A 26,386-nucleotide genomic window follows, 5' to 3' on the forward strand; every position below is an offset into this window, starting at 1 on the left:
AAGAACAGGAGTACTTGTGGCACCTTAGAGACTAACAAATTTATTAGAGCATAAGCTTTCGTGGACTACAGCCCACTTCTTCGGATGGGCTGTAGTCCACGAAAGCTTATGCTCTAATAAATTTGTTAGTCTCTAAGGTGTCACAAGTACTCCTGTTCTTCTTTTTAACCAAAAATGTTTGTTGTTCAAGTGCTGTTCATGTCAATTCTAAGTAGGTGTGCGCATGCCATGTGCAGAGTCGTCAGAAGTTATCCATCAGGTCAGCTGAGGCATCCCCTGGAGTTGCTCCTTCATGGTGCCGCATATAAATCCCTGCCCACCCTCCACATTCTCAGCTCCTTCTTACCACCAATGACAGTCATTGGAGCTGAGTGTCACTCTTGCTTCAGCAAGCAGTCCCCTAGTAATTTCTCTTATATCCAAACCTGTAAATCGTTAAATAGTTTAGTATTAGTTATAGTTAGTTCATGTTTGGGGGGGGCCCTCCAATTTGTCTCCCTTCTTGGAGTTCAGGATATGTATCAGTCCCAAGAGTTTAAACAGTGCGGGACCTGCCACAAACCCATGCCAAAGGGTGATCCCCACGACTCCTGCCTAAAGTGCCTGGGGGAATCCCATCAAACAGATCATTGCAGGATCTGCAAAGGATTCCACCTTACAAATGAAAAAGAAAGGCTCAAGCAACTCAACGTGGAGTCTGCCCTCTGTCCCCAGTCGGCTCCAGGCCAACAGGACATGGCACCCAGCACCTCTGTGCCTAATGCATTGACCTCTGTTAGAGTGGTTATGGCACTGAGGAAGGACTCTACACATAGAGACTCTCAGCACTGTCACTCCCCAGCGGCAGCATGGCATTCACCAGAGCCTCACAAGAGGCACAAGAAGAACGATAGAGGGCGCTCGCCCTTGGTGAGAGCAGCTGGGACTGACAGCACTAGCGGTGTGCTTACCGTGCAGGGGTACCTGGCGCCTGTCTCACAGGAAACGGCACAGTCAACTTCGGGCCCGCATAGGGGTCCATAGAGTTTGGCGCCAGTGGACTCTCCTCTTGGGGAGTGCCAGGTGGAGGAGTTGGAGCTCCCTTCCACCCCAGACACATTCAAGGTAGCCAGGGACCCGATTTGCGATGATGGCACCACAGTCCCCTTCCAGGTGAGACAGACCTCTGGAACCACAAGGTACAGCACAGTCAAGAGGCAAGCCAGCAATGATGGAGCACCGTTCGTCTTTCTCTCCCCTCCCCCACCCCCCAGGACCGTCCCACTCGGCACTGCCGTGGTCTCTTCTCTTGGAGTCAGAGTCATTGGACTCAGAGGCAGAGCCTTAATACTCAAGGCACAGCCGGCACTGGTTGGAATGGCGCTGCTGTAGGCAGGTCAAGCCCCCCCCATGGTACTGTGGCCAGTGCAGTGGCAGAGGTCCATGCAATGGCCAGTCTGGACCCTGTGGGCATACCATCAGGCCCAGGGTACCTATTCCAGGGGCTCCCAGTCTGTCGCTTCAGAAGGGCATGCCCCTTCTCCACCCGAAATTTAAGGAGCTGATCCCTGCAGACTCTAGAACAGAGTTTGCAGCTGTGGTGGAGGAGAGAAGGGCAAGGACCTCATTGCAGGCCTCCCTGTATGAAGTGGACTCAACCACGCGAATCATGTCCTCCGCCCTTGCCAGGAGGAGAAGTTTGTGGCTTCGGGTGTTGTGCCTCTCCCCAGAGGTTCACCAGACAATCCAAGACCTGTCCTTTGATGGCTCGGGGTTGTTTTCTGAACAGACGGATTCCAAACTCCATAGCCTAAAGGATGCAAGGGCAACACTTAAATCCCTGGGACTGCATACTCCTGCTACCCAGAGAATGCATTTTAAGGCCCAACCTCCCCCCACATTCCTATCCTCCCCAGCCTAGGCAGGACTTCTCCAGGAAGCAGAGAAGGAATAGCTCAGTGGGTTAAGCATTGGCCTGCTAAACCCAGGGTTATGAGCTCAATCCTTGAGGGGGCCACTTACGGATCTGGGGCAAAATCAGTACTTGGTCCTGCTAGTGAAGGCAGGGGGCTGGACTTGATGACCTTTCAAGGTCCCTTCTAGTTCTGTGAGATTGGTATATCTCCATATATTTATTTTATTTAATAACAGACACAGACCTCCCCAGCCTCCGTCTAATCATGGCCAGGGCTCAGTGAGGCAGTCCTCTCGTTCCAGGCATGCCTTTTTGATGGTGTGCCTGCAGGCAATGCACCAGTCCAGTCACCGGATCCTTCTCCCTGTTTTCTGAATAGTCTATCCCACTTGTATCCTGCATGGGCCCAGATAACCTCAGAATGCTGGGTTCTCCGTACAGTAGATGTGGGATATTCTCTCCAATTCTGCCCCTCCTCATCCTCCCATCCCTTTTCCCTGTTCCTCATCAGGGACTCTTCTCACAAGCAGCTTCTCATGCAGGAGGTGTAAATGCTCTCAGTCTCAGGAGCGGTAGAGGAGGTCCTTCAGGGCCTATGGGGCAAGGATTTTTACTCCCGATATTTCCTGAACCCCAAAGCCAAAGGGGGTCTCAGATTCATACTCGACAGATTCATGAAGGAACAGAAGTTCTGCATGATCTCCTTTTGGCCGCCACCATCCCCTCCCGGATCCGGGCGACTGGTACGCCACCCTTGACTTGAAGGACACATCATCTGGATCGATCGGTCTTCAGCTATTGTTAAGACTGCACCGATCACAACATGTCCGCCATTCTTCTCGCATTCTTGCCTTTCTTCTCCACGTTCGTCCGAAACGTTTAACAATGTCATCTTCCCATCTTCTTGGAGGCCGATCAGGTGGTCTCTTCTGTTCTCGCAGGTACCACTCAGTAATGATTGCGGTCCACCTATTGTCCGTGAGTCCTGCTATGTGGCCCGCCCATCGTATCTTATTATATCTGCTTTCCATGACCATATCTTTCACACCGCTGCGTTCTCTAGTCATTTCATTTGGGATACGATCCAGAAGAGAAATTCCCAACATAGTTTGTTTCATTGCCCTTTCAGCTACTGACAGCCGCTGTTCGTTTTTCTTTGTCAGTGCCCACGTTTCACTGCCATACAGCATGGCTGGCAGCACTGTTGAATTGAAGATATTTGTATGTGTGGTCTTGTCGGTTTTTCCTTTGAGGACGTCCTTGATGGAATTAAACGCACACCATCCTGCCCGAATCCTTCGTAAGAGTTCTCCGTTCATGTCTTGGCCCATATTAATTTCTTGGCCCAAATATATGTACTGTTCCACTTCTTAAATTTCTTCTCCTGTTACCATTATTCGGGCTTTTCGTAAGAGGTCTGATTGCATGTATTTCATTTTGTAGCGGTTCATTTTCAGACTGACCTGACTGCTTTTCTTGTTGAGTCTTCATAGCATGCTCCGCAGTTGGTTGGTGCTTTCGGCAATTAGTACGATGTTGTCCGCGAATCTGAGATGAGATAATCGTTCTCCATTTATGTTAACAGCACTCCTCCAATTGATCTTGTTCATAACCATTTCGAGGCAGGCGGTAAATAGTTTCAGTGAAATCGTATCTCCTTGCTTTACGCCTTTCTCGATTGGGATGTGGAGGGGAGTTTCGAGGAGAGTAATGTCTGTTGTACATCCAGTATTCGCTTCCTTCAACAGAGTGATGTACTGCATGTTAATGCCCTTTAATAAGGGTTGAACTCAATGCTATCGAAGGCCTTTTCATAGTCGACGAAAGCAATGCACAACGGGAGTTTGTATTCCCTCGCTCTTTCTAGGAGCAGGCTAAGGGTAAATATATGGTCAATCGTGAAACCCTGCCTGCTCTCTAGGCTGTTGTTCATCCAGACTCTGCGAGAGTTGGTTCGTTATCACCTTTTGTAAAGAGTTTATAGATATGAGAGAACAGGCATATAGGGTGATAGTTCTTAAGATTTTCTCTTTTTTTTCCCCCCCCAATTCCACCTGGAGGGCAGGTGTGTATCAGTCATGACAGACAATACAACAGTGATGTTTGTTTTATATAATCAGACAGGGTGGAGCGCTCTCCTCCCTTATGCCAGGAAGCCCTCAAACTGTGGGACTTCTGCATAGGTCACTCAATACACCTAGAGTCATCGTACCTTCTGGCATCCTAGAATGAGCTGGCAAACCACCTCAGAAGATCCTTCCGTGGCCACGAGTGGTTGAATCCCCTGGACAGTATGAACAGCATCTTCCAATGGCGGGGAATTCCCCAGGTGGACCTGTTCGTGATGAAATTGAACAGGAAGTGTCAGCAGTTTTGCTCCTTCATGAATCACAGCCCAGGGTCGAATGCAGACACATTTCTCCTTCCCTGGGTGGACCATCTGTTCTATGCATCTTCCCCTACCCGGCCCTTCCCGCTCGTTCACAAGATCCTGCTCCAGGTCAGGAGGGACAGCATCAGTCATCCTGATAGCACCGGCCTGGCCCTGCCAACACTGGTACACAACACTCCTGGAACTGTCAGTAGCCACTCTGATCGCCCTGCCATAGGTGCCAGACCTCATCACTCAAGACCACAGTCGCCTTTAGCGTCCTGACCTTGAGTTTCTCCACCTCACAGCATGGAAGCTTTCTGGGTAAATCACATGGTGTTGGCATGCTCCGCATCTGTCAGGGAGGTCTTAGTTGGCAGCCGAAAGCTGTCTACTAGAGCTCCTTAGCCAAGTGGAAGAGCTTTTCGATTTGTGTGACACAGAAGGGCGCATCACCGATTCAAGCATCAATACCCTTCATCTTGAACTATCTGTTGCACTTGAAGCACTCAGGTCTGGTGGTGTCATCCTTAAAGGTTCGCCTGGCGGCCATCTCGGCGTTCCACCCATGGTGGACCGTCGATCGGTCTTTGCTAGACCGATGGTAGGTCATTTTCTCAAGGGCCTAGATAGGTTATACTCTCCAGTCTTCCATCCGTTATCAGCATGGGACCTTAACTTGGTGCTCTCCCAGATTAATGGGACCTACCTTCAAGCCCTTAGCAACATGCTCGCTCCTGGACCTCCTTATGGAAAGTAGCATTCCTGATAGCAATAACTTCAGCCAGGAGGGTGTCTGAGCTCAAGGCATTGACATCCAAGCCTCCATATATGGTCTTCTGTAAAGACAAGGTCTAGTTGCGGCCTCATCCAGCCTTCCTGCCAAAATTGGTAACTCAGTTTCACACAAGTCATGACATCTTCCTCCCAGTGTTTTTATCTTAAAGCCACATGCCTACAACTGGGAACAAAGGCTCCTCTCTCTGGATGTCAGGCAGGCACTGGCTTTCTATGTTGAAAGGACAAAAATTCCGAAAGTCTAATCAGCTCTTTATCACTATAGTGGACAGGATGAAGGGTCTCCCTGTATCATCCCAAAGAATTTCATCATGGATCACGTCCTGCATTCAAGCTTGGCGAAAGTGCCAGTCCCAGCTCTAACAGCGCATTCCACAAAGGCGCAGGCCTCCTCGGCCGCATTCCTGACATAAGTCTCTATACAGGAGATTTGCAGGGCAGCAACCTGGTCATCAATCCACATGTTCACTTTGCATTATGCCATCATCCAGCATGCTAGGGACGATGCAGCTTTCGGCAGAGTGGCGCTTCAATCAGCAAATCCATGAGCTCCGATGACTTCTCCGACAGTCTGCTTGGGAGTCACCTACTTGGAATCGACATGAAGCAGCACTCGAAGAAAAATGATAACTTATCTTTTTGTAACTGTTATTCTTTGAGATGTGTTGCTCATGTCCATTCCAAGACCCACCCGCCTTCCCCTCTGTTGAAGCCTCCGGCAAGAAGGAACTGAGGAGGCAGCAGTTCGGCAGGGACCTATACGCGGCGCCATGAAGGCATGACTCCAGAGGGCATCTAAGCTGACCTGACTGGTACCGCTAGGGGAAAAACCTTCCGACGACTATGCACACAGCGCACACACACACCTACTTGAAATGGATATTGGCAACACATCTCAAAGAACAACAGTTACTCTTGGTAACTCTTTTTTCTGATAGTTAAATAATTTATTTTATATTTTTGACTGTTAGTTCAAGTTCTATCGTAGCCCTTCTCCTTCCATCTTATATTTTGCCTGCCATAGTTTATGCTGCTTTCTATTGGCTTTATTAGGACTGCATTTTCATTTTCTTAAGGATACCTGTCTGTCTTGAATAATCTCTGGAACCTTGTCATTTAACCATGGTGGGTTTTCTCTATTCAGGACGTGCTACGTAAAGGGTTTTTTATCTGAAAATTGAAATAGCCCATTTAAAAGTGTGTCCCTTTTAAAACCGCAATAAAAAAATCTGATTTGAAACTTCAAGTATTACTTAAAAGGCAGGTCTGTACTTGCCATGTGTGTGCAGTATTTGGTGTTAATCCCAAACTGCAATGGCTCAAGAAAGAACTTCTCCAGGAAAACAGCAAATGGTAGCAGGGTGGCTTTGATCTTCACTATATAAACAATTACACTGCCAGTAGAGACAACTTAAAGGAAATCACTGTATTATGGCCAGCATAATTTTAAGGATTACATGGCATGGGCCAATGAATGGCTTTTGCACTGCCTGACATTTTTATAGTGTATTATTGTTTGCCCTCCTATCTTGAAACAGATGGCAATTGATGGATTTTCCACAAAGAAATTATAGCTATATTTTAGATGAGTAAAGAATGTACTTGTTAAAATGGACTAAATTTTCATGTTTTTTTTTTCAGCAAAATTCAATAAATTAAAAAGCTTTTATAGCATCTAATGAGTTAAGAAACTTTCCTGAATTTCATCATTTGCACTGTCTCTACAAATACTTTAATGTTTGTGCTACCACTGTTTATGCAGACTTATAGCATACAAACTTCTGCCTGATGTGCTTTATTTTAGGTTACAGAATTCCATTGAAAAAAGATTCTGGAGATGATAAAACAGATGAGGAAATGGAGGGGACTCATTCAGAAGATGAGATGTTTGCTCAGAGGGGTCTCCGACGATCACAAAGCATGAAATCTGTGAAAAGTATTAAAGGCCGTAAAGAGGCAAGTGCAGCGTTTAATTTGAAAGTATTGCATTCCATTAATAACAATGTAATTTGAAAACATAATAGTACAAGAAATCAGAATATTTTATTTATAAAGGAAATAGGGTGGTTCTAAATTGTAAGTGGAATGTGGAACACAGCATGTGTAGTTATGGTCCAAAAAGCCACCACTCATTTTTCTGTCTTCTAAAGGGAAACAAGAGAAGAATAGTTAACTACGCAAGACACAGGGAAAAAAACATACGGAACATATAAATATAATTGAATAAAAGAAATTAAGCTTTTTACCCTCTGAGCACTGTCTCCCAAATGTGTACTTATCACAGTAATGGTGAAACTACAGGCCCAGAGTCTAGAAACAGCTTGAAGGGAGGGAGCTGACTGTCATGACATCTCATTTGAGGTGTGGCTGATGCAACCCCGCACTATGCATACAGGGATCCGATAAGGGATAGGACCATTCACATTTTTGTTGTATCCCTTGGATACTTTGAACAAGTGCTAATAAATACTGTACTTTGATTTATAACGCAAAGAGGAAAAAAGCTCCTATGCAGGGCTCTACCCACTCTTCATACGGATTTAAAGATACAACATGAGAACCAGGAGCACCAACAATACTGCAACATAAACACACATTGCAGTCCTCTTCACAACATTTCTGCCTGTCAGAAGTCTGGGTTTTTCAGCACATCCTGAAGGTCAACAAATTTTGGCCTGTTCTAGATGCAAATGGAGGTGGGAAAGAGTAGCTTTCTAAGCAGAAGGCCACTCATGAAGAAGGGCCGGCTGACAGCTCCTTCTCATGCTCAAGCACCTTTAACTGGAGCTGTACAGGACAATAAGGGGAAAGGCAGTCTTTTATGCACATCCCAGGTAATTTAGGGCTTTGTAACTCAAAACATCATTCTAAATTCTGTCTGGAAATCAAGATACAGTCAGAGCAGATCCTAGAGTATTGGTATCGTGTTTCCAAATACCTTTTTACCAAATGAGCTGTTATGGACTATGCCATTTTATATTTCAGCTTCTGCATTTATTTAAGGTGAAGCTCCAAGTAAAGCCTGCTGCAGTAATCTGAGTTGGAGGTGACAGATGCATGGGTGATAGCAGCAGGGTCTTTAAACAAAAGAAATGACTCCATGTTTCAAGCCAGCTGTAGCTGAAATAAAGCTATTCTCGCTACTGGATGGCTATGTAACATCAGCTGGGAGTCCAGCAGTATCACCAGGCAATGAATTTTAATATTAGATGGCCAGTACACAATCCCAAGTAAGAGGGTATATATTTTGGTTACTTCTCCAACCTGCCAATATCTTGGTCTTGCTGACTTTCAATCAGCCAGCTCTCTACGCCCCAACCTCTGCCTAACCTTCGGTAAGGTGTGTGATAGCATTGGTGGGATCAGACGAGATAAACAGCTGGGTATTAGCATCCTGTATCCTCAGACAACTTCCTAGTAACTAGATAGATAGTACAAAACAAAATTATGCAGAATCCCACACAAGAGGCTGCCGGACAGAAGGGCACATTCTGTAAACCACTCTCTGGGAGTTTCATGACTGCTGTAAGATCTTAACAAGTAACATGTTCAGTCCCTGTCATGATAGCTGGATGAATTTATTGAATCTAGTCCTGTATCAAGTGGTCTAATCCTATATAATACATCTCTACCCCAATATACCGCCGTCCTCGGGAGCCAAAAAATCTTACCATGTTATAGGTGAAACTACGTTATATCGAACTTGCTTTGATCCACCGGAGTGCTCAGCCCTGCCCCCCCGGAGTGCTGGTTTACTGCGTTATATCCGAATTCAGATATATCGGGTCACGTTATATCAGGGTAGATGTGTACCTGGTTGTGGCAACTGAATTGAAATATGCTGAAGTTGAATCATAAAAAATGTTGTTTTTTTAAAAAAATCACTTTTTTGTCTTGGTAATTTTTATGCAACTTAAATGGTAACACTTGATTTCTAACACAACTTTCTCTTTCAGATACGGTATGGCTCATTAAAATATAAAGTAAAGAAGAGGCCTGCGGTGTATTTTTAAGTGTACTACACTTTAAAGACAAACTGCTGTACTACAGTAACTTTACTTGGCACATCATGTGTTCAGGATTTGAGTGTATATATAAAAACTTTAAGCATGGTGGTAGGACTCATTTTTATCAGTCTAAACAGCTATATAAGATGCTTCTAATCTTTAATGGCTTATCATTTTGATTTGATTGTTAAATCTGGCTAGGAAAAATCCTAGGTTTCTGCACTCATTAAACTTAGTAAGAATTTAATGAATGACAAAAACAAAGCCTGATTTTCAAAGGTACTGAACAGCTGCAAATTCCATTAACATCAGTTGAACTTGGTGTTATTCAGCTCTTACAAAACTTAAGCCCCTAGTGTTTCCTAGTTTACAATGCAAAAATAGGTATACTTGAATTTTTTTCTAAACCAGGTTTCCTGAAAAAGCTTTCATAATTATATAATAATGTACAGTTTTAGAGGACAGTTGAATGAAGGTGGGGAAAGGAAAAAGGAAAAGCCAGTTATATTTGGTATGTCCTTAAAAGAACTTCCTACACCTTATTTCCTAATATTTTAAATATTAATAGGTGTACTTTGATATCTGTACAACAGTTTTGCATACTTGTACAGCTGTAAAACAGTAAACATGTAATGTTAGTGATTTAAAAAAAAAATCAGGTTTCACCAATGTATTTTTAAATGGCAGCAATTTAATCCTTGTATTACCACATCTTACTCTTGGTTACTTAAGCACATGGAAGATGCTATAGATAACTGCTACTAACCTTTACAGAATTTTGTCGGGTACCTTTTGTATTTTAGGGGGAGTACTCTTTCTCCAGCACATTCAGATGTAAAGTGAATTATGACTAATAGCCAGTTCTCAATTCTAAATTGTGGTAGATACAAATTTGCAGCAACTGCTAGATATCGGGGACCTGATCAATTTATCAGTTGTGTGGTACAACTGCCATTGAAATGAATGGGAGTAATGCAGTCACATTTGATGGACTGTTCAAGTCCAGATTATAGGTTTTTGCTACGGCTTATTTTATAATATTATATTTCAGAATAGCTTTAGATATCAAACTTGAGTTCTGACCAATAATTAAAATTTATACTTTCATTTAATTATTCCTGAAGTAGTTAAGATATTTGTGTATAAATAGCTCTTTTCAAGACTGTCTTCTCGCTGATTAGTCAGCAATGCTCTAACCCAATTGACATCATGATTTTATTTAATTTTAAAAATCCTTTATACAAATATCTCTAACCAATGGGGATGTAAGGAAAATACTATTGTGAAAGTTTTTTTTATATGAATATCTCTGTAGCCAATAGGGATAGAAGGAAAATACTATGTTTAAAAATTAAATGGAATTTAAAATGTATTGAGTGTTGACAGAAGTGTCACTCTCAATTTAAAGGAAGGTACACTTCCAAAAACTTCCTGCCCTGCAAACCTTCTCTCAGATATGAGAGAAATACAGCAAGTAGAGACTGTAGAGAGCAGTAAAATCACGTTTCCTTCTGGAACCCCCCCCATTCAGTAGCAACCCCCTCTACTGGCCCAATGCAGCCCACTGACAGACTTTTAAGTCTTGTTTTAGCTAGAATTTTTTTTATTCCTACTGTTACTGCCAACAGAGCAGTTCCATTAGTGGGAGCATCTTTTGGGGCAGCTGCTGGCATTCTAACCACAGTGTCATATAGATCATCTCTGAGCAGAGTTAAATGACACAGTTGAAAATGAGGGCTGGTTTACATTAGCATTACATCAGTGGGGCTGTAGGAATTTAGGTGAAATTACTGCAGACATGGCTTTATAGACAAGAGCGACAATACTGATGGGAGTATTGTGCAAAGGGAGTTTCGGAAACCCATTAGTACCAGTTACATTCCATAAGGGACTAAAAGGGCTAAGGTTGACCCAGCTTTACTAAAAGATTCAATGACATACCAGATGACAGCCACCCTCTCCCAAATGAGTATAGTACCATTGATGCCAGTGTCATGCTACCACATAGAACTGAAGTTACTGGTCCCAATCTTATAACGGTAAAGTCTCTTTCCTTACATACTTGGGCAACAGCTTTTGTCAGAGAGTTCTGCCATTCTGTTCTATTTAGGTTCGTATACCATGCCTATTGCCATGGTATCTGAGCACCATTGGGTGGGCTTTGTGTCCTTCACTGCCTATTAGACTTAGACTTAAATTATGTATCAGGGACCTTTTGATTTCCTTTTGACCACCTTCCTAAATCCTTTGTCTCTCTGTCATCCTAGTCTAGCTAACATAGTAGCCTTTGTTTTGATAATTCAGTTGATCTAATACCAGGCCCAAACTTTCAGTATGCTGCATATTTTTGTATTGAAAACCTGTAACTGTTGTGGCACGTTAAGGCTAGTTGTCCTGACAAAAGGGTAGGAGGGGATATTCATGCCTCGTGACACTTGGGAAGGCACGGAAATCAGTTGGGGCTTTTGTAGTTGGAGGAAGTGCATCTTTCTCTGTCCCTTCTTTGGCTGGGCAGAGGTGACTTTAAACTTGGAAAGATTGATATTTGAATTCCTCATTTCCCCGTCTTATTACTCTAATATTTGCCACTGTAACCACCAATAATTGCTAACATTAGCTTTTATTTTCTGATAACATGATAGTTATAAAGGTGTTCTCATTAGACATTGTTAACATTCCTTGTAGAGGAATGGGGCAATTCTCACCTTTCAAAGTTGCAGTTTCAGGTTATCTGCCTACTCACACATAATTACTCATCAGTTTACATCCTCTTCACATTCTAAGGGTCTTTGCAAATTTAAGGGCTAGAGACTTTTTAAATTAAAACTTTAGACTCTGAAACACAATTGCACAGCCATATACATGACACACAGTCTGTTACACATGGGGGACCATTAAGATTGGTTTCTCTGTGACTTGACTTGCCCAGCTCAGTACTTCACAGATCATTTTTGCAGCATTTCTTCTGTAATGTAGGTATCTCTACAGATGTTTAGATACATTGATTTGAAAATCTCAACCATAAAAGGATTTAGCCAGACATAACATTATAATAAAGTGGTCTTGTGGCCCAATAATAACTTTTGGTAGCCCACATAATTGTTCCATTGAAGATACAAAATGTAGTGGGGGTAGATTGCAACCCACACCTACTTGATTGCTTCTCTCTCATCCCATTCTCAGTGTTCTGTTACTCACTCCTCTTTCTTAGTATGGCTCAATCACTTTTCTTCTACAATATTTGCTTCCTCTTATTTAAGTACTTTAATACCATATTGCACTTGCAACAGAATTTGCTTAGCACTACACCACTGAGTGAGCATTTTGTGTTTAGCACTTCAGTAAGAAGGAACTTTAGCTGTGTTCTTAGTCAGTTTCACTCAACGCAGAGTGATGTGGGGTTTGCTCTTCTGAGGCCTGGGCTACACTATACAGTTAGGTCGACTTAAGGCAGCTTACATCAACCTCATTATGTCCGTGTACACACTACAGCCTTGTCCCGCTGATGTAAGTGCCCTACTACACTGACGACATAATTCCACCTCCATGAGAGGTGTAGCACTTCTGTCCCTGTAGTTAGGGCAACACAGTCCCTATGTAGACACTGCATTACTTGCATCTGATGTTGGCTGTCTTGTCAATTTCACAGCTCCATGCTAGGCCGTGAAATTGACAAGAAAGCCTGGCTGTTGCCTGGAGGCTCCCCACTCAGGGAGCGGAGAAGCCTGGCTCCAGCTCTCAGCCGTGAGTGGGGAGGTGAGAGCCTGGGCAGCTGCTCCCTGCTACCAGTTGGGAGTGGGGAGTCTAGAGCCGGGGGAGGGGGCGAGGGGAGGAGGGGCAGCTAGACTCCCTGGCTCAGCTCCCCACACTGCCCCTCTTCAGTTGGGTGAAGTGAAGTGAAGGTGCACACCACTGACAGAAGGAGGGTAGTGTGGACATCAGCCACCACAGTAGTTACTTCTATGTTAAGTTGACCGGTGGCTGTAAGTCGACTTAAGTCTGTAGTGCAGACATGCCCGAGTAACTCATTGTGCTGTGCTGCTGAACAGAAGCCAGTTGTCTGCATTCCCGGTTTTCCAGTGTGTGAGTTCTGGGAATTAAATTCTCCTGGAAGGAGATGAGAATTACAAGATGGGGAATGCTGGCAACCTTAGGCCCATGTTAATGATGGTATTGGCATACTGTCCTATCTAATTTTAATTGCTTCAGACTATTTCCTATCAGACTGTTTTTCAATCTAATAGCTCTTACTATCTAGTCATTCCTGACAGCCTATGCTTTTCTCTGTTAAATTAATCTTCATTTTTAATCGTGACTTAATGGTAAATTTCTCACTCTCCTTGAGTTTACACTCTTCAAAAGTGTAGGCTTGTTGTGTCCTCTTAGTCATTGTTTAACCAAACTATACCTATTTATTGGCTGTCCTCTTATCATGCTAGATAAACTTAGTCAACCAATTATCTGAAATATTGTGCAGTCTTTCAAACATTGTGGCGGAGTATCTTGAGGATTTGACTTGAGCAATGGTGAACGTAATCTGTGTAGTTCTAGCTATTAGATTTATCAAAAAATGTTAAATAGAAATTTAAGTCCACGTCTGAGGAAATTAGCACTTTATTCTATCAGTATGCAAATTAAAATATAACCCAAATATGGTATAAATAAGAGCATTTTCAGGGAACTCTGAACTTGTCTGCCATCTACAGTATTTGTAATGTTAGTTACTTAAAGACAATTTATGCAAGATTTGTAAACCAGATGAAACAAGATTAGTCAGAGAAGCAAGATACATTTTGGAAAATGTCTGAACTTTGTATTAATGTTTAACGGGATTCATCTTGGCCACATGTACAAACACCAATAGAAATCTAAAGAGTGAACCATTAATAAGCATCTTTGAAAAGAAACTTAATGCAAACCGTGAAAGCAAAGCAACTACCAGTGTTGACCATTTTATTTCAGTTACTTCCCTGCCTCTCAGGTGATCTGATGTTATCTTGAACACCTCACAGACATTAATGAACTTAAGTTGATGAGCACTCTAGGAAAAACTGAAAAATGTGGTTTACAGAACGACAAAGTAAGTGTTAAAGTATTTAGCAGTGATTTCATGATGATGCATTTTATATTTTGTATGTTGATTTTATCAGCTGGGACTTCAGTATTTTTTGAAAATATTTTTTCTGTAAAGATGGATGTTTGTGAAGGGAATATTGTAACATTTTCAAGAACTCGCATTCTGCAATGCTACAAGAACCCCAGAATTAGTCTGCATTGAGACTAAAGATAGTAGCTTTAAAAATTATGAAATAAAAGCTTTAACTTTTCTTATTGTAATATTAAATTACTGTCAACTTGTTTACATATTTGTATTTTAGAGAGCTTTTTAAACATTTTGTATCCACTTCTCTTGAAATTCTTTTGTAAATGCTACTTTCTGAGCAGGATGCAGTGTATATGTAACTACCATAAGTATGACTTTTTAAAACAATGTAAAATAAATTGCAGACTTACTAGAAACTAACTTGTTTTGTACTTTATTATAAATTCCTCATCTGAAACAGCACACTAACTGTAGGGAGCTCCTTATAGAATGTTTGATGTGTGGTTAAATTGTCACTAATTATTTTTGGAGTGCCTGATTTGAGAGAGACAGGAAGCTATTGTGTGCATAAAAGCTTGTTGTTCCATTAACATTGACTTGAAATAGGTAAAACATCATTAAGTGTGTAAACAAAATGAATGTAGTATCTGATGACGAAATGTCAGGTTTTTGGTTTTTTGCAAACTGCAAGTCTACCTAGATATTCTATCAATTAGGATATTCAGGTGGATTTTTTTTAATTAAACATGTCATTTTAACTAACATATTTAAAGCCTTTCATTCCTACTCCTTTTTCTTTTGAAGATGCTTTTATGCAGAAGCACCATTTGTGGAGGGGAGCACTTGCCCCCCAAGTTTTATTTCCTATCCCATAATTTTACATGCAAATTCAGAAGTCACAGATCTGCCAACTTCCTCAGACAGCATACGCCTCTCCCTCACATACTAGGGTATAAGGAGGCACATGAAGAGCTAGGTGACTCCAGGCAGTGCCCCAACCTCACCTTCCCCAGGCAGCTTTTATGGCTGCAGTTGTCTGGTGGGAAGCGGCGCTGGGATGCAGCTACAGCACATTTCCTCCTGTGCTGCCCCTGCCATGGCTCTGTGAGGCCAGGCCTGTTGGCACGTGGGGAGTTGAGCAAGTTGAGCTTTGTCTGGCCCTGCTCGGTTGCAGCTGCAGGTAGGCAGCTCGAGCCATGCATCTGGAGCCTCTGGGGGAAAAAGGCCACTTGCTGTACACACAGGACCATTATACCTTAAGGAGTCTCTGAGAAACATAGCAGTCTGGCCAGTGGTGCGGTCGAGGGGCGTTTCTCTGCTTGCCTCAGTACACAGAGAGCCTGGTACTTTGCAGCCAAGCTAGCTTTGCACTTGTGGAAGCACCTCTGTCAACCCAGGCACAGGGTTCCTGGGGTTCTCCAGCTGCTGTCAGGTTGGGCCCTGGGGTCTCTGGGTGAAGAGACCTATGTGGGGCTCCAATTGCTCTCATGCTCCCTATGACCTGGCTCTCCCCATCTCTCATTCAGCGATGTCTGTATGATGCACTTGAGGTGCCAATGCAGTATCTCCCAGGTACACCAGCTCAGTGTACTCATCTTGGCCTCCTCATGATGGCTAGAAACTGCTGAACCTCTCCTGGTGTTGGGGAGGCTCTTGGCACCTCCTGACTTCCCAGTCCATGGCTAGCCATCACCACAACTTTCTAAGCAGGATAGTTAGGGAACTGATCCCAGCCGGCTGGCATCAGTCAGATGGGACTAGAAAGGGGGAATTAGGGATGGCTCTGAAATTGGCAGGTTGGTGTGTAACATGGAGAGTCCCTAATATGCCCTACTCAATGAGGTGCATAAATCACCTTCCCCTAAGATTGCTACCAATATCTTTGGAAGGATGTCAGTTAAAAATTCACAGGTAGTCGAGTCTCCATATATATTGTAGGTTTGTTTAAAATAACTTTGTGTACCAAACCTAATATTAACAAATGTTTATATATACACATACAAACACATTAGCAAAGCTGTTTTTTGTTCCCATTCAGACATTCTCCATGTCATGTTGCAACTCGAAATTATAGTATTGTGAAAGAACTAGATGATACATAAACAGGACCCTCCAGCATGGAGGAGGGGCTCTAAGATCTGTTTTCTCTGGGGGATGGGAGGGGGAGGGAGGCAGAAAAGCAGATGGATGGAGGACCCAGTCCTGGTGGGTGGTGAAGAGAGCAGAGTTTTGGGACCCCAGGGTTCTGGTACTGCAGGGAGGGGAACCCCAAGACTGGAGAGTGAAAAGGCAAGGAGGACCCTGAGGCAGGGGAGTGATAAGGGCTGGCCTTGGCCTGGAGGTGACAATGGAGGACCCCACCCAGTGCTGGGAGAGGGGAGAAAGGGCAGTGGAAGAGGGAGGTGTGGGGCACTGGGGGGGACACCAATGGGCTACAGATGATGGAGACTACTGGCTGGCACTCACATGTGCTAGGGTGCCCTCTGTGCTGGGGGAGGATCCTGCTGGAAAAGGAAGGGTCTGTCTGAGGCAGAAGGGAAGGGTCAGGGTCAGCCTACCCTGGCACTAGTGGTTGGGGGGCACTAGGATCCTGCAGTGTCAGGCGACACTTGGAGCTGGTGGAGTGGAGCGGAGCAGGCTGGGGCTAGGCTGCTCGCTGCTGCTCCCACAGAGACTGAGCCCAAGGGGCTGCGGGCAAGAAAAAGAAAAACGCTCGGGCTGGTGAGTGCAGGGCATGGGCCCAACCCCTGCTGCTGGCAGAAGGCCCCTCACTAGGCCCCTGGGCTGCCCTGTCGTGTCCCCCCCACATCTCCCTGAAGCATGGGGCCTGTGATGGTTGCCCTGGTCTACCCTATGGACGTGACAGCTCTGGCTCTAGAACTTACTTTGGGGAAGTTCTAGGGCCCCTGTTATACAGGTCAGTCTAGATCACAATGGTCTCTTTTGGTTTTGGAATCTATGAATCTCAGTTCTTATCAATGTTCTGCCCCTTCAATTGTTTAGTGTCTGTCCCAATATTGCGCTGCCATCACATGCTGCAACTGGTTAAGGAAGTACTATGTACAGAGAAAAAGATGGGCTCAGTGTGGCTGATAAGGTGCAATAATACCAGTGTGCGCTTCAGAACAACAGTTCTGTTCCCAACAAACTACTTTCTTTTTCTTACTTACAAATTACAGCTGGGATCACTGGATTTAGATCTGCAAGGAACTGGGAGGGTGCAGAGGGCTAGGGGAGCAGAAGAGGATTGGATTGCATTTCCCCTCTCCCAAGCAAAATATGGGAATTCTACATTCACTCAGCCAGTCAGATTCTGCAATTCTGTTTCCATGAATATGGAAGGTGAAAGACCCTCCTATGCATCAGTTAACATCCCACTACTGAAATACTTGGCTCTTTTCATCTATAGAACTCAAAGCACATTACAAAGGAAAGTAACTTTAGAGATGTGGGGAAAGAGGCACTGTTCCTTCCATGGCACCATAATTCATTCTTGAAAGTTATCACCTTTTTGCTTTTGAGTCTGTACAAACTGAAGATGGGGCTTAAAAGGGGAAGTAGAGCAGTACAAAAAAGGGCAGGCAATGGAAGGGAGCAGACCGCTCCCCTGAGCTCTGGCCAAGTACTGCCCAGGATCTCTTGTGGCTTGAAACCTGGAAAAACAGACCTGACAGGACCTACAAAGGAGAATTTTAGGAAGCATTACTAATAAGAAATCAAATAGCCGATTAACTATGTATCTCCTTCCCCATGATGGGAATTCTACATGTTATTTACTTCTCTTGAGACCGTAATAATTTATTGACTCTCAGTATCAATAATTAAGGTGAAGAGTTTGTCAATATGTAAAATGAAGGGTCAACAAATCTTAAGTGACCTCCAAATTAGCCATCCACATAGTGTATATACAACTTACAGAAGATGTATTTAAAAAAAAAATAAGCATTTTAACAGACACTATAATTGTGGAGGAACTCTCTAAAGCAGTGCATAGCATGACAGCACTTTAACGTGATTTGTGTGGTTGAGGCACAGTGCTGGAAGAGAGCTCTCTCCCAGCGCTCTAAAAAAACCACCTCCCCGAGTGGCGTAGCTCCCAGCGCTGGGTGCACTGTTTACACTGGTGCTTTACAGTGCTGAAACTTGCTGTGCTCAAGGGGTGTTTTTTCACACCCCTGAGCCAGAAAGTTGCAGCTCTGTACATTGCCAGTGTAGACAAGCCCTAAGATTCTGATCCAACTCTATTGTAGTTGGTGGGACTATGATACTTTAAGGGAAGTTAAACTGGGTCTGGGAGCAACAGAAATTAGTGGCAAAAGATACAAATGGGAGCATCAGAGAAGCAGCAGTGATATCAAGAGAAAAAAAATACTGTAATAGGACATTTGGAAATGGACTTTGTTGGTGAAGAGGTGCTACCCACATGGGCCCCTCCACCAGAGGAGCACAGAGTAGTAAGAATGGGTGTCCTGGTCTTCCCTGTGAAGAGACTGCTGCTGAAATCTTTCCTTACCTCTTAAAATGCTTCTGCTACAGATGGTGTTACCCAGGGTTCTTTCAACCCAAAGCTCTTGGTAACTTTTACTCTGTGCGAGGTGGTGTCAGGAAATAAATCAGGGGAGACACGGCTGTCTGACCGATAGATGTCTGGCACAAACAGGACAATATAAAAAGCTAAACTTTACTTAGTCTCAAGCACTTACACACGTCCGCAACAGGTTAGTAAAAAACACCCCCAACCCTCGATAATTACCAAAGCTGCGTGTGGCTCTCGAGTGGCAGCCCGTCTGCCGATGGGGAACACAAGGGGAGAGAGAGTCCAACTACCTCACACTTTCCCCCCTTATTTATACTTTAGTAATACGACATGTCACTTAAAGAAAACTTAAGCAAGCTGTTTCAACGGTCAAGCAAGAGGTTTTCTTCTGATTATTGATAAACCAGGTGTGTTTTTTCCCCAAAGTTTGCAGCCTTGAGGCCCCTAAAATGTATGTATCAGAAACTTCAACACAATTCTTATCAAGAAGGATGTGGGGGTCAAGCTGCTCTTTCTGTGACACCCAAAACCCCCTTCCTTTCTGCCTTGGTTAAGCTAAGCCTGCTGCATGGCCACTTTATAGCCTGCTGACTTGGCTGCTTTTAGCAATAAGTAATAGTAGTTTCAGGCACTTTACTGGTTTGCCAAAATCTCCCCGTACCATGGGAGTTGCAGACCTCCACAAGTAAGCTGTGTGATGGCAATTTTGTGAGGTTAGGGTATCTCATTGTTGTGCTATGAGGCTGGACTAAAATAAAACTCAACTTCAAGATCACCCATGGTAACTGGGCCAGATACCAACTCTGTGTGTCTTTTCAGAGTGGGGGAAAAGAATACCATCATAGAAGGAAAGGAAGCTGAGGCTAATCTGGACAATGGCTACATCAGCCATACATTCTAATTCAGGAGAGAAAGTGTGATTTTCAGCATGCTGGCTGCCATTTGTATAATTCCTCTAAATCTATGCTAGGGTTTATTTTATACTGGAACCCACTGCTGTGGTATCTGAGCTCCACCCACAGTTGCTGTAACATGGTTTCTAGTGAGTCTCAGAGCTAGGGTGGCCAGATGTCCCATTTTTAAAAGGGACAGTCCTGTTTTTTGAGACTTCTTTTATATATGTGCCTATTACCCCCCACCCTGTCCCATTTTTTTCACAGTTGCTATCTGGTCCCCCTACTCAGAGCAGATGTCTGCACTACAATGTAAGCCCAGGGTTAGCTGAACTTGAGTTAACAGACACTGGGTTTGTTAAGTAAAGGCTTAAGTGTCTACACTCATTTGTTACCCCAGGCTAGGAACTGTTGAACCCTGGGTCCCAACCTAGGGCTCCAACATCTATACTGTATTATGCAAGCCCAGGTCCACCCAACCATATCCCAGACTGCTTAGTACCCTCCAAAAATATGGCCACTCTAGCCCTTTGTTCGTGGTGCAGTATGGAAAACCCAACTGTCCACCAAACTTGCCTCTGGAGAAGACAAAGGAAGTCAGCCTGTGGGATACTTTTGGTAGAATCCTAAAGTACAATTTTAATGGAGCTGCATCTTCACTGCCTGTGAAACAACAGGGCTTGAAGCCTGAGTCCCGGCTTGACTCAGGTGTGGATTCTCCATTCCTGTGGGACCAAGGGCCTGAGCCCTAGGTTAGCATGGATGGAAAGAGAGTAGGCTTCAGTTCGAACCCTGGGCTTACACTGCAGTGTAGACATAGGCAGACCCTCCAACTCCTCTTCCCTCCTCTGGAAGTTCTGTTATGGCCTCCCTACTGTTTTGCTTTCCAAGTTACTGTTTCTCAGGCCATGTGCTTCAGGAGATCCCCAGGCTCTGCCCCTGCTGTTTGGGGCATAGACGGTGACCAGGTGTCCTGATTTTATAGGGACAGTCCCAATATTTGGGGCTTTTTCTTATCTAGGCACCTTAGGGTGACCAGAGAGCAAGTGTGAACAATCAGGACGGGGGTAATAGGAGCCTATATAAGAAAAAAAACCCAAAATCGGGACTGTCCCTATAAAATCGGGACATCTGGTCACCCTAAGGCACCTATTACCCCACCCCGTTTTTTCACGCTATCTGGTTACTCTCCGCAGACGCTGCCTCCCACCGGGCCCGGCCCGAGGGAGATACAACTTCCTCGCCTGAGCCGCTGGGCGGACGCTCCCACCCCCCCGGGGGGCGGCGCTTCAGCCTCGCGCACGGGGAGACCGTTGGTGACTGGCAGGGCCGCGCTCACCGCCTCTTCCCTTCCCTCCCCTGCGCGCTGAGGCTTTTCCTGCCGCCAGAGGGCGCCGCGCTCGCGCCTGGTGGCGGGGATGCCGCGGGGCCATGGAGCTGGACGAGGCGTTCGGCTCGGTGGGGGAGTTCGGCCGGAGCCAGAAGCGCCTCACCGCCTTCCTGGTGCTGCTGCAGGTGGGAGGAGGCGGGGGGCGCGCAGCTGCTCAGCCCGGCCTGCCCCGGTCCCCGGCGGTGACCTGTCCTCATTCGCTGCGCGGGGGGTGGGGGAGGCAGGGTGCCGGGGGGGCGGCGCGGCGCTGTGGTGCGGGGAGCGATTTCATGGGACACGGGAGGGACGGTGGCGGCTGCCTGAGGACACGCGTGGGCCGGGGAGGGGGACAGGGCGCAGAATCCTCTTGGCCTTAGCTCCGCGAACGCGTCTGTCCGCGCCGCTGGCTGCGCGTTTTAAACCCTCCGTGAGCCCCGTGCGCGGGGCGGGGGTGTCATGCTGGAGCCTGAGTGGCTGCGCTGCGTCCCCCCGGCCAGCGTGAGCCGGAGACCGAGTCGTGAGCGGATTAGCGCAGCGTGGCTGGCAGGGGCGTGGAGGGAATTTCCTCTCGCAGCCGCGGGGTTGGGTTTCTTTCTGGGTTACTGGCACGGAGGAACCCTGCTGTAATCTTGATGCTGGCCTCGGTTTATAACCTCCTGGAATACTTGGAATAGCAAACAAACAGAAGCTCTCTCTGGCTCTCACATAATTAATTTAGAGTCCAGGTTATCTGAGTAGTGTTCCCAAAAGAAATCACGTGGATACTGTACTATAAAAATAGATGTTAAATGAAATTTCTTTCAGAATAGTTTTATATCGTTAGGCAAGAAGGTTATTGAATATTAAACTAGACTGTTCCTTGGTCATACGTCCCCTGTAGTGCAAACCAGTCTTTATCCTTTTAAGCGGATGTTGTCATTGGTTATTTATCTTCTGAAGTTCCCTTGGACTTTGGAAGGCTAGGATGGCAACATTTACATGTGTTATTTTAATATAAGGTGGAAGCCTGGATGTGCATGAGTCAGTATACAAATAATCTTTGGTAGTAAATTTTATATTTCAGCCTGTGAATATGTTGATATGCACTGAGGGTTAGGAGTAATAGTACAGCAAGTCAAGAACTCCTGGGGTCTCTTCTTGTCTCTGTCAGTGACCTGCTGTATGACCTTGGGCAAGTCTCTTAAGCTCTTTACATATAATTTTTCCCTATTGTAAAATTGGGATAGTACTTAAATATGCTGTAGGATTGTGGAGAATAATTGCTACATTTTTCTATAGCTGAAGTTTACAATTGGCCTTTCAAGATTAACCCCAGGAAGATTTCCTTGTAGCTACAGTGTAACAAAAAAGCATGGATGGTGTTGGAAAAGCTGCTGATCTTTTATGGCTCCACTCACATGAGATAGATGAAGGTGTTGGAGTTTACTGATTCTAAATCTTGTGTTTTTAAAAAATCAAATGCAAAGAAAACAAACCACCAGTGTCTTTCTGATCACAAGACCACTTGTTCTTCGGGTTTTCTTCTGCAGTGATCTGAGATGGAGCTTCTAGATGGACTCTATGTTTGCTGCTCCTAGCATTTTTCATTGTCAGAGATGTGGTGGGGTATTTGGGGGCATATGTAAACTTCTCACATCAAGAAAACACTATGATTTTTCTAGATTTCATCTAGAGATAAGAGGTAGCATCTTCCATGGTTTTAGATAGATGGTTTTTGGTTCTTCCAGTAGGAATGAGCCTCAAGGATGGCAGATGATTTAGGACAGGGGTGGGCAAACTTTTTGGCCCAAGGGCCACATCTGGGTATGGAAATTGTATGGTGGGCCATGAATGCACACAACATTGGGGGCTGGGGTGTGGGAGGGGTGAGGGCTCCGGCTGGGGATGCGGGCTCTCGGGTGGGGCTGGAGATGAGGGGTTGGAGGTGCAGGAGGGTGCTTCGGACTGGGACCGAGGGGTTCGAAGGACGGGAGGGGGATCGGGGCTGGGGCAGGGGGTTGAGGTGGTGGAGTGGGTCAGGGGTGCTGGCTCCAGGCGACACTTACCTCAAGCAGCTCCCAGAAGCAGCAGCATGTCCTCCCTCTGGCTCCTATGCGGAGCCGTGACCAGGCGGCTCTGTGTGCTGACCTGTCTGCAGGTGCCACCCCTGCAGTTCTCATTGGCTGCGGTTCCCAGCCAATAGGAGCTGCGAGGGTGGCGCTTGGGGCGGGAGCAGCGTGCGGAGCCCCTTGGCTGCCCCTACGTGTAGGAGCCAGAGGGGGGGACATGCCACTGCTCTGGGAGCTGCACAGAGCAGGGCAAGCCCCTGACCCCGCCCCTTGGCTGGAGTTTGAGGGCCAGATTAAAACGTCTGGAGGGCTGGATGCGGCCCCCAGGCTGTAGTTTGCTCACCCTTGATTTAGGACCTTGGTGTAGATAGAATAGCTGTTACTTTGGCAGTTTGCTGGCTGCTTTTAGGGTGACCAGATCACTGACAGGATCTATCTCCTGGGGGAGCAGCCCCCTTGCCCGCCCAGTGCCCCTACTCACCAGCTCCAGGAACTGGAAGCCGGCCACCACCCCCTCCCTCCAGGCTTGCCCTGCCATTACAGCAGCAAGCTTGGGAGGGAGGAGGAATGCCACATGCATGGGGAAGAGGTGGGGCCAGGGCGGGGATTTGGGGAGGGAGCCAATGGGGGATGGAGGGGGCAGAGTCGGGGTGGGGGGGCAAGAGCCCTTCCGGGAGGGCAAAATTGCTTGTTTGTCCAGTGTCATGACCGCACATCGGTCGGGACGCGGGACAAACAAGCAAATATTGGGACAGTCCTGATAAAATCGGGACGTCTGGTCACCCTACCTGCTTTCAGTTTGAAATCCAACATTCTCTTGCATTTGTAATTGAACAGTTTGGCATGCTTTTTGTAGTATTTCGTCAGTCCTCACTGTTCTTTTCTAACTTCTTCAGAACTGATTGTCTTTGGCTCAAGAAGCACTTAAATTTTTGTTCTGCCCATAAGTCTTGGGGGCTGATGCCAGGCAGCTGTCTCTAGCTCATCTGGTTTTTCAGAAGATCCAAATTCCCAATAACTTCCATTGACCTAATTATTGACTAACATTAGGTACTCATTTTTGAGAAAGTTGGGCATGGTTCATATGCAAACTGTTTAAAAAAAAAAAAAAAAAAGAGTGCCACTTAAAAAAGACAGAAGTGAAATATAAATACTTTAAAACTGAAGAGGTAATATTAAAATCAGTTTTTCAGTGAATAGTGTGTCTTAAATGTTTCTTTAAATAAGACCTTTTAATTGAACAGTTCTCTTACTTGGTTTGTTAAAATCTCAAGCATTAGGAAAAATGTATAATTTTATTTCATTCCTGAGTACAGCATATTTATTTTGTTTATTTCTAAAACTGCATCTATCATATTTATGAGTAGGCATGTGTAAACATTGTTTTCAACAACAAAATTGGCTAATCCAAATATAAACAGATCCATCCCCAAATCAAGATGCAAGACAAGATATATTGGGCCCTGCTGGACCTGTCGGGGGAAACTAGCTCCAGAGTTGAGTTCCTTCCATAGACAGTAGAGCATCAAAAAGCGGTTAAGGTTTGGGTATATATTATTTTTCACGAAAGTTGGTTTAAAGGAAAAAAAAAAGTTAGAAACACAGAACTAAGATTGCACTTCTCGTACAAGGCATTCAAACTTACTGTGGGCCTCCTGAGGCCTGCAGGAAGGGGAGCCTCATGAGCCTTTTGATGGAAAACTTTCTTTTTCTACTATGTAGCCCAGGGGTGGCCAAACTTACAGACCCTCTGAATTGCATACAACAATCTACAGAAGTTTGAGAGCCGGGGGACACCTGCTGAGGATTCTGCCCCATGGGGTGTCCCTGCTGGGGCTTGGGGCTTCAACCCTGCAGGGAGGGGGCTTTGGGGCTTCAGCCCTGTCACTGTAAGAGGCACCTGCAGAGTGGTCAAGCTTTAGCCCTGTGGGGACGGGGAGTCTTGGGGCTTCAGCTCCACTCCTGCTGAAGCCCTGAGTCCCGGCACGTACCCTCCCAGATTTTGCTGGCCCCACTCAGTCATATTGTGCTGCTGGAGCCAGTAATCTGGGAGCTGCAGCTGTGGGGAGAGGCTGTGACAAACAGCTGGGAGATTCAGGGAGAGCTACTGCTTTTGCTGCTGCCTCTCCCCCTGGAGCTAAAGTGGCATCTCCAGCTGTTTGCCACTGATTTTCCACGTGGAGCTAATACCTGGGAGATGCAGAGAGGGGCTGTTGAGGTAAGGAGGGGCATGCCTGGGGGCTTAGGAGTATGACTCCAGCTGTTGGGGGATCCTTTAAATTGTGCTCCCCCACTCTCAGCAGGCACCGGTTGTCTCTGACAGAAGCCCTTAGCCCCACCACACTGCCACTGGGCAGAATCCCCAAGCTCCCGCTCCCTCCCAGTCTGTTAGGTGGAGAATGGGGGAGGGGGTTGGAGCCGTATTTTAACTGTAAACGAGATGTATTTGCCCACCCCGATCTAACCTCCATAGTGATCAGGTTCAGTCTCTGCAAGGAGAAAAGCTAGAGGTTTCTAACTCTATTGGTTTGCTGTACTGATTTGTTGCTGGAATTGATATTTCTTATACTATATAAAGTGTTAGTAACTCTTGGAAACAAACTTTAATTGAATTAAATTTTGGCCTTGGGAGCTAGATCAGCTAGAAGTCCCTAGTAATGTACGGTAGTTTATAATCTCCTTTCTGTGTTCTTGCTACAAAGCAGCAAATAAGAACTTTGAAGAATTTTGAAATTTGGGGGAGGGTTGCAAAATCAAAATGTTAATAGAAACCCACTGGGGTTGTTTAACTATGACATGACTGCTGTCCCTCCAAAATGCCCTGGCTTATGTGTTCCTGTCTAGGGACCCAAAGACAATACACTGACTGAGCTGAGCTGTTGTGATTTTGAATTAGGAGAACTACTGTAGCTCAAGTTTTAAATATTAGTTCAATGAAGAGGTTAAAATATTTATGATACACAAGGGCAAAATATCATGTAAATTGTTTATCCTAAACAATTGTTTCTCTCTTCTTTTTAGGTATATGTGGCCTGTCAGTCTATGCTTATTGTATTAGTGGGGGCTGTGCCAGAGTATCATATTGACCAGGGAGAACTTCCTGATAGCACAGAGGAGCTTGCCAGACATGTTCAGTTTGCAGATAACTTCACATCTATAGCAACTGAGGCAAGTAATTTGTTTTATGTTATTTCTTAACGATTCTTTTCTGTGTTTCTGGTTTATTCCTTTATCATCAGTGCAGGATTCTCTCTTGTCAAGCCTGAAGAAGACTTAGTTAAATATGTTGCTTTCACAAATTGTAATTCTTCTGTACGTGAGGACATAGGAATTGCTGATGATAAAAAGGTCACTTGGGCCAGTCA

General features: G+C 45.2%; 2 protein-coding genes across 5 annotated transcripts in view; both read left to right on the plus strand.

The window, feature by feature from the left end:
• The window catches only part of REEP3 (receptor accessory protein 3), a 68,241-nt gene extending 55,635 nt beyond the window's left edge, over nt 1-12,606 (plus strand). For both annotated transcript variants that reach the window (XM_034775534.1, XM_034775535.1), the window contains exons 7-8: nt 6,868-7,019; nt 9,020-12,606. In XM_034775534.1, coding sequence (XP_034631425.1) covers nt 6,868-7,019; nt 9,020-9,076 — 209 coding nt within the window. In that variant the 3' untranslated portion in view covers nt 9,077-12,606. The remainder of the gene's footprint in view (nt 1-6,867; nt 7,020-9,019) is intronic.
• Nucleotides 12,607-20,915: 8,309 nt separating this feature from the next.
• The window catches only part of LOC117880292 (solute carrier family 22 member 15-like), a 56,502-nt gene continuing 51,031 nt past the window's right edge, over nt 20,916-26,386 (plus strand). For 2 of the 3 annotated variants that reach the window (XM_034776324.1, XM_034776323.1), the window contains exons 1-2: nt 20,916-21,119; nt 26,043-26,189. In XM_034776324.1, the coding sequence (XP_034632215.1) occupies nt 21,036-21,119; nt 26,043-26,189 (231 nt within the window). In that variant the 5' untranslated portion in view covers nt 20,916-21,035. The remainder of the gene's footprint in view (nt 21,120-26,042; nt 26,190-26,386) is intronic. The other variant, XM_034776325.1, reaches the window with a different exon arrangement.

Source organism: Trachemys scripta, chromosome 7 (assembly GCF_013100865.1).
Source record: "Trachemys scripta elegans isolate TJP31775 chromosome 7, CAS_Tse_1.0, whole genome shotgun sequence".
Classification (NCBI taxonomy): Eukaryota; Metazoa; Chordata; order Testudines; family Emydidae; genus Trachemys; species Trachemys scripta.